The sequence below is a fragment of the Dermacentor silvarum genome, chromosome 11 (assembly GCF_013339745.2).
Source record: "Dermacentor silvarum isolate Dsil-2018 chromosome 11, BIME_Dsil_1.4, whole genome shotgun sequence".
NCBI lineage: Eukaryota > Metazoa > Arthropoda > Arachnida > Ixodida > Ixodidae > Dermacentor > Dermacentor silvarum.
This window is the reverse complement of record NC_051164.1, coordinates 55,697,109-55,705,601: the sequence shown is the minus strand read 5'-3', so window position 1 is coordinate 55,705,601 and position 8,493 is coordinate 55,697,109. Positions and strand designations below refer to the sequence as shown.

Sequence of the window (8,493 nt, the reverse complement as noted above, 5' to 3'; positions counted from 1 at the left end):
CAGACGATTGCTCGTCTTACATCTTAGTTGCAGTACTCAAATGCGTAAGGAAAGAAAAGGGGTTAAACAAAAGGGGGGGGGGGGTTAAGTCGGCCTCAGGGGGGGGGGGGGTTACAACCCCCGAATCCCCCCCCCCCCGTCGGTGCGCCACTGCATTACGCGCTAGAAAGTTGCAGATGCCGAGGAAAGACCAGATGACATGACCTTGAAATAATAGAGGCAGTCTGGCGTGATAAACGGTGTCTTCTTTCGATCCTATTCATCGAATTTGATTTGCCACTAGCCCGTCTTGAGGCCCATCGACGAAAAAAGTTTTGCATTACAGAACCGGACCAACACGTCGTCTATCCGTGGGAGGGGTATGAGACCTTTTGATTTTGTTCAGGCGACGATACTCGACACAGAAATACCGAGTTCTGTCCGTTTTATTCACCTAGAATACAGGAGACGCGCTCATGTCGTACAGCTTGTTTTATAGTTTTAAGCTGTCCCGTCGAAGCTCAGTAAGGGCTCAGGTGGAGGGGTCGAGTGCATTCTTCGGTTATTATGCGATGCTTATCAACTGGTGTTTTCCGGATCCTTGATGACGACGACAAGCCGTCCTTCTATTACTGGAAGAGACCTTTGAACTCGGATTAATATACAAGGCTGGTCCAGTAACATGGACCATCGTTATTGGGTCGGCTGAATACATGAGGACCAACGGATCGCTGACTGCTGCAACGTGTTGCATGCAGTCAAACTTGGTGCCCATGTTGGGGTGTTTAATTTCATCACTGAACTTCGTCACCCTAACCAGCGCTTTTCATCCGCGCAATTGGACTGTGCCCCTTGCGACGTCAAATTTACGATCCAGCAGCAGCTGCTGCTCTATTTCGACGATGACTTCTATGTCTCCTGTGTTTTCTGCTCTGACAGCAATCGTCATGCTGGAGTGAATTGAGATAGTGACCTGATCTTGGAGCACGTTCAAGGCTCGATAATTCAGACTCCTATTAGGTGATGTCGCTCGGTTTTTGGACAGCTTTATCTAAGTCGATGACTGCGACTCGTTGGCTTAGGAAGTCCATACCGAGGATTACGTCCCGTGAGCATGTTGCAATATAAAAAATGTTCCATGGTAAGCCTTGTTATGCGCTGCAACCCCTCACCTGCAGATTCCCTTCACCATTATTAAGCCTCCTCCAACTGTACAGGTTTCAGGGGCTTCCCATGTAGTCTTAACCTTCTGTAACTTGTTGGCAAAGGATCCATTCAAAACGGAGCAGTAGGCTCCTCTGTCGACTACATCCGGTGCCTGCATAGACATCGAGGAGCAATTCGAGCTCAGGGTTTCTTCGTGTTGCATTATGGTTAGGTCGCGGCGTCGGATCACGGCATCGCAATGTCCCGTTGTTACGCCTCGTCATGAGCACTTTTGTAGGCGGCGTAGTCTTGGCTTCCAAGCTTCGTCTTCACGGGGGCGTGTCGTTGCTACGTCACAGAGTACAATGTTGAAGCGTCATCGGCGGTGGCGGAGGATCTTGTGCATTTCGACGAACAGCAACCACACGTCCATCGTTTACTGCTTTCAGTTTTCCGGATAATGGCTTACGGGCAAACCTCTGGCTGGTCCAGTGAATGGTCTGCACTGCGGCGACAGGCAGTGTCCTCGGGACAGCAAGAGGGAAGGCCGACGGGGTTTCCACTGTGATGCGACGATGTAGTTGGCGATATCACAAAAGGGTTCACCTTATTGCGGGTGCGACGAGTTGACGGCGAATCCTCGCAGTCGTTCTCGCGTTAAGCGCAGCAGCGGTAGATGCGGCACGCTTCTCTGGAGTGATAGCAAAGCGGGCGGTGGTCCGGAGTGCGCGATACGTCTGTCTTCCTAGGGAAGCTGTGCTGGGCGACGATAGGGCGTGATGGTGGCGGCGGACGAAGGATTGCGGCCTTGCGGGGCACTGGCGCGGAGGGTGTCCCTGGCGTTGGACAACAGTGGCGTTGGTGATTGCTTCCGGCTGGGGCTGCGGCGATTCTGGCTGCACCTCAAGAGCGAGCTCCGAGTGATCGCTGAACCTCGTCTTGGACAATATCAGCGATTGAGGCCACCTGAGGCTATGGCTTTGAAAACAGATTTTGCAATTCATTGAGAACGACCACTCTGATTGTCTCGCGCAAGTCATAGGCGCCGAGTCCTTGAACATAAGTGAAGTTTGTTTTCAGCATTCGGCAGTTACATTGACTTGTCCGCCTATCAAGTGTTTTCTCCATGGTTGTGGCCTCGGAAATAAAATTCAGCAACGGTCTTGAGGTGGTTGCATGTCACTGGCGAAGAGGTCTTATTCACACCACTCATCAAGAAGGGAACTTTTATTCCGTTCCTACATGTCGGGATTGACGTGTCGTAAAAGGGGAGTCATCTTCTCTGTGAAAATATCAACGCTCTCGTTGGGTGGTTCCACATGGCGTTCTAGCAGAGTTTTGGGCCTTCTTTCCCCACGACGCTCGTGAATGTGTTAAGAAGGTGCTGCGAAATAGGTCCCATGCCACCAGGTTTGATTTTCGATTTGCAAACCACGTTCGAGCGGCGTCCTCCAAGGAAAAGAAGACATGGCGCATCTTGTCGTCGCAATTTCTGTTATACTAATTGAGCGTGCACTGAGCGACAAGCTTTGAGCTTCACAAAGGCTAATAACTGAACAACAGCAACATTAGGCAGTAGATCCAGTGTGTTGACTATGCGTGTGATGGGGCACACGTCTTCATGAGTTCATTTAGATGGCAATGTTATACGCAAGAACGCGGGTTTCCATCCGTCTGCTCTATATTTGAGAATACGTATACTAACTTTTGAATGACTTGACTATTTTGTCACACGACATTTCATCTACTTGTTCCTTTACGGCCTCGCGTTCTAGTGTTGAAACTCAGTACAGGCTATGAAATAGTAGCCGGGATTATTGTTCTATGTGATGTTGGAGGAAGTAGTGCTTGTGGAAACTTTAATGACTACAAAAAGCTGTGCTTAGTTTGCTGGAGAAGAATTATGAGTAGTTTTTGTGTGGCTCACACGAAGGCACAAAACAACATCGAAAGCGCTTTGCGGAACTTAGCCTGTGGATGTAGGCTCAGCGGAATCCTGGAGTAGAAAAGCACAGAAGTGGCTGCAAGGCGCCAGATGCGCGTAAAGGTGCTAAGTTGCGACGTTGACAGTCAGGGTAGCACTGTACATACTTCCGTACGAAAGTGTACATTCCCCGCCAGTAGTAGCGATGGCGAATACGTTCGTAAGTCTTAAATACTCCGGCGTGGCCACATTGCGGTTTGTCGTGAAACGAGGCACAGATTTGGGATCTTAAGCTGCGGGGAACGACTTGTAGCCCTCTACGGCCTTTGGGAGAATAGTTGCGCCGGTGGAGCAGCTGATCACGAATGGCGAAATGAACAGCTTGGCGTCGCAGCGATCGGGACACAGAGGTGGTCGATGATCCAGAAAGATAGGCGAAAAGAGAAGCGATCCACGGGTCACGGCGTTGTTCGGTTCCAATCGAGTCAAGGTCAAGAGATCACAGGGAATATGCGCAAGTGGCTCCGCAGGCCGAGTCTGCTGGTAGAGGTGAAAGGGACAGGCGTCTGCGTCAGTGTGCTTGCGTCCACAGCGGTAGACGACGCGAATATCGTACTCCTGGATTCGGAGTGCCCAGCGTGCTAAGCGGCCATATGGATCTGTCAACGTGGCGAGCCAACAAAGCGCGTGGTGATCCGTGACTAGGTCAAATGGGCGGCCATATAAGTATGGGCTGAACTTGCCAAGCGCCCATACTAGAACCAAGCACTCGTTTTCAGTCACGCTGTAATTGGCCTCTGCTTTTGTCAGCGTACGACTCGTATAGGCGACCACGCATTCGTAGTAGCCGGGCTCTCGTTGCGCGAGGATGACGCCAGGACTAACCCCGCGGGCACGGCAGTATGTACCTCAGTTGGAGCTGTCGGGTTGAAATGAGGAAGAATTGGTGGAGAGGTAAGAATACGACGCAGTGTAGCAAACGCGACGTCGCATGCAGGGAGGGGACCAGGAGGAGAGATCCGCGCCACCGCGTAGGAGCTGGGTCAAGGGGGACATCATCGAAGCGAAATTTCTTACAAAGCGCCAGAAATATGAGCCCAGGGCCACAACACTGCGAATTTCTTTGACGTAAGTAGGCTTTGGGAACTCAGCAACTGCACGGAGTTTCGCTGGGTCCGGTAGAACGCCGTGCTTGGAGACGGTTTGGCCTAAGATGGGCAGCTCCCGCGCGGCGAAGCGGCACTTTTTGAGGTTCAGTTGTAGGCCAGCGTTGGTGAGACACGTTAAAACGTGTCAAAGGCGAAGTAGGTGGGTCAAAAAATCAGGCGAGAAAACCACGACATCTTCGAGGTAACAGACACATAGACCACTTGAGGCCACGCAGCATATTGTCTATGAGTCGTTCAAACGCTGCAGGCACGTTGCAAAGTCCACAGGGCATCACGTTGAATTCGTATAGGCCATCAGGTGTAATAAATGCCGTTTTCTGGCGATCGGCTTCAGCCATGGGAACCTGCCAATAGCCAGAACTCAAGTATAGGGACGAAAAGAATTCCGCGCCCTCAAGGCTTTCAAGGGCGTTGTCGATGTGCGGCAAAGGATAGACGTCCTTGAGCGTGACCTTATTTAATCGACGGTAGTCAACGCAAAAGCGAATAGACCCGTCCTTCTTGCGAACGAGAACGACAGGAGGTGCCCAGGGACATTGGGATGGTTGTATAACGCCACTGCCTAGCAAGAGGTCAACGTGGTCGTTAATGACGCGACGCTCGTCGGCAGAGACGCGGTATAGTCGTCGACGCAACGGCTGGTGTAAGCCGGTATCAATGTCAAGCAGTGCAAAAGGCAGTAGAACGGCTTTGCGACTCATAAAGATGTCACATGGTCTAAAGAAGACCGTAGAATCGGTGACGGCACAGCAGACGACTGGGAAAAGGGCAAGAGAGCCAGGCGGAATGTAGGTGTCCTTACGCACGACCAGTTTAGGCGGCTGATCAAGAGCGCCGTGGGATGGTGCGTCACACAGCGGCGAAACTTCAACTTCGGCTTCAACTTCAACTTCCGCTCGTGCGCAGTCGATGACGGCATGATGACCGCACAAGAAGTCCTACTCAAGGATGACATCACGGGAGCAGGCAGGAAGAACAAAAAAAACTCGACGATGTACAAAACGCCTTGTAAAATGTGCTGCGCGCTTGCAGTGTGAAGCGGAAGTCCAGAGAGCGACGTAGTCACCTTGCGGAGCGAACGGCAGAATTTGACGATTATAACAGAAACGGCAGTGTCAGTGTCCGCAAGCGCAAAAGTATGAATACCTTCGATAGATAATGCGACCATGCTAGCAGGAGAAGAGCGAGGGCTTGGGCTGTTTGAAGATGGCGCAGTTCTTGCCTCGTGGACTGCAGCGCTTAGTTTTCATGGTCGGAGGGTGCGGGTCGGTGACGCACTGGGGAGAGCGATCGTCGACGAGGAGATGGGGAGTGGCGCGATAGAAATTCAGGGAAGTCAGCAATAACATACCGCTGGGAGGTACCCGGGGCTCATTGGCCCATGGGCTGACAACCATACTGGAACGGCCGGGCAGCGTCGTCGGAAGTTGGAAGGCGACGGCGGCAATAGCGAGCGACGTGTCCTGGCATGCAGCAGGCGTAACAAATGGGACGATTCTCAGGAGTCTGCCATGGGTTGCTGACTCTCGGCTTGCCCTAAGAAGCAGTAGGAGTGGTGGGTGGTGCAGACTGTTGCAGGATCGAAAAAGGCGGCTGGGGAGCTGCACGCACTACCTGGGCATACGTAAGAGGTGCGGCTACAGGCTGTGCTGCCTGCGCATAGGTAAGAGGCGCGGCCACAGGATGCTGGTGGTGAGCGACGGGAACAGCTTGAGCAACCTCTTCGGCAATGAGAGTGCGGAGCGTTGGAGGCATACGACAGGACGGCTCCTGAGCGAAGGGGACCAAGGAATATTGACGGCCTACCTTCTCGCGCACGAAGTCTTGAATCTGCTGAAGCAGTGGAGAGTGATCGGCAACAGCAACGAGACTCGATAGCGAGTCGGCGGTCGACACGGGCTGCCGAGTCAGGTTGTGTTGCTTCTTCAACTTTCGTAGCTCTGGCATAGCGTGACCACTTCAGAAACGGTGCGTGGATTCCAGGCCAAAAGCATATGGAATGCGCCGTCATCGATGTCTTTGAGGATGAGATGAAGTTTATCAGCTTCGGGCATCGCGGCGTTGACACGTTTACAAAGGTCGACGAATTCTTCACTGTAACTCGTGAAAGTTTCACCAGTCTGCTGTGCACGGGCTCGCAAGCGTTATTCAGCGCGTAGCTTGTCGACAGCAGGTCGACCAGACACTTGAGTGAAAGGCGTCTTGAAAGTTGACCATGACGGGATGTCGACTTCGTGGTTATGGAGCCACAGTTGGGCAACGCCACTATGATAAAATATGAGGCTGGTCAACTTCGCGGCGTCATCCCACTTATTACGCACGCTCACCCGTTCATACGACGTAAAACAGTCCTTCACGTCGGTGTCATCTGTACCGCTAAAGACCTTCGGATTACGTTGCCGAGGAACACCAGTGCAGATGAGCATAGGTGATGAAGGGGAGTACGTCATCCCAGTCTCTGTGATCGGAAGATACGTACATGGCCAGCATGTTAGTTAGAGTTCTGTTCGTACGTTCTACAAGCCCATTTGTCTGAGGGTGATAAGGCGTTGAATGGCGGAACTGCGAGCTGCAGAGACGAAGCAGTTCTTCTACGGCGTCCGCAACGAACAGACGACCGCGATCGCTAATGATTACACCGGGTGCACCATGCCGAAGAATAATGAAGCGAAGCAAAAACGTTGCAACGGACGCAGCTGTTGAAGATGGTACGGCCGCCGTTTCCGCGTAACGGGTCAGGTGGTCGACACATACGATCACCCATCGGTTGTCGTTAAATGATCGGGAAAATGGGCCCAGAAGATCAATACCCACTTGTTCAAATGGCAGGCGAGGCGGCGGCAGAAGTTGGAGAAGACCTGGCGGAGAGGTCGTAGGGCGCTTGTAGCGTTGACATTGTTCGCAGCTGGCGACATAGTGCTTGACTGTGTCCCGCATTCTTGGCCAGTAAAAACGCTCCTGTGTCCGGTTCAAAGTTCTGATGAATCCTAGATGGCCAGAAGTCGCATCGTCGTGCATGGCTCTCAGTATGTCCGCTCGCAGACTCTGCGGCACCACCAGAAGAAAGCGCGCGCCTTTAGTCGAATAATTGGTCTTGTAAAGCAGGCCGTCATGGACACACAGTCGACCGGTGGCTCCAGGACGCGATGCAGCTACAAATAGAGGTTCCAAACTAATATCGTTTTCCTGCTCTGCCTTGAAAGTCATCGAGTCTGGGAATGTAGAAGAAATGAGAGCAAAACAGTCATCAAAATTCGTCACACTTCGTCACACTTCGTCACACTCCGACGTCGTCAGAGGAAGGCGGGAGGGACAGTCCGCATCTGCGTGCCGACGCCCAGACTTGTAGGAAATAACGAAGTCGTACTCCTGCATTCGAAGAGCCCAACGTGCCAGTCGTCCACTCGGGTCACGGAGATTCACCAACCAGCATAACGCGTGATGTTCGGTAACGATAGTGAACGGGCGTCCGTAGATATACACTCTTAGCACGGTAACGTTTACTAAAGGGGTATATTGTCACAAATTTGTGCACCTATAAAGAAACGTTACACAGTAACCTTTATTTAAGCAACCTTTAATAAAAGGCATACTCTCACAAATTTGTAACCTATAAGTTGGACATAAAATTGTAACCTTTACTTCAGTAACGTTTAATAAAGGGGCATATTCTCACAATTTTGTGCACCTATAAAATAAAGGACTACGTGCCCTATACTAAAGGTTACTATAGTAACGTTTAGTATAGGTACACGTAGCCTTTATGTATGTAACGTTTCGTGTAGACATACAATCTTGCAGGGCTTCACACGTGCGTCCATCGGCGCATGTCCATGAATTTAGGACATTGGTTCTTCGGCCAACCACCAAACTTCACCGCAATGCACTAGCGTAATTCACTGAGCAAGACTTCATAAAAATTCTACTTCAAATGATCGGCCGAATTTTTACAACTTTCGGTTACCAACGTCAGGAGGATACTCGCTTCTGAAAATATAGGCATTTAAGGCACTTAGTCATAACTTCTTCATAACGCTTTGGTCAAGGTTAAAGCACTGCTATAACTCAGCAGGGAAATTACGACTAAGTCTCATAAAAGCTTATGTTATCGGAAAAAGGTATCCTTTCGACGTAGCTAACGGAAAGTTGTTGAACTTAGGCTGATCTTCCTAAATACAATTTTTCTGAAAACGCTGCTCAGTGAGTTACGGTAGTGCCTTGCAGTGAAGTTCAATGGGTGGCCGAAAGAGCAATGTGCAAAATTTATGTGCATGC

General features: G+C 51.1%; 1 protein-coding gene across 1 annotated transcript; it reads right to left on the bottom strand.

Moving 5' to 3' along the window:
* Window positions 1–5,754: 5,754 nt before the first annotated feature.
* LOC125941309 (uncharacterized) lies at window positions 5,755–6,165 on the bottom strand. Its single transcript, XM_049658312.1, has one exon. It carries the CDS (start codon window positions 6,163–6,165, stop codon window positions 5,755–5,757), a length of 411 nt encoding a protein of 136 aa, XP_049514269.1.
* Window positions 6,166–8,493: the final 2,328 nt, after the last annotated feature.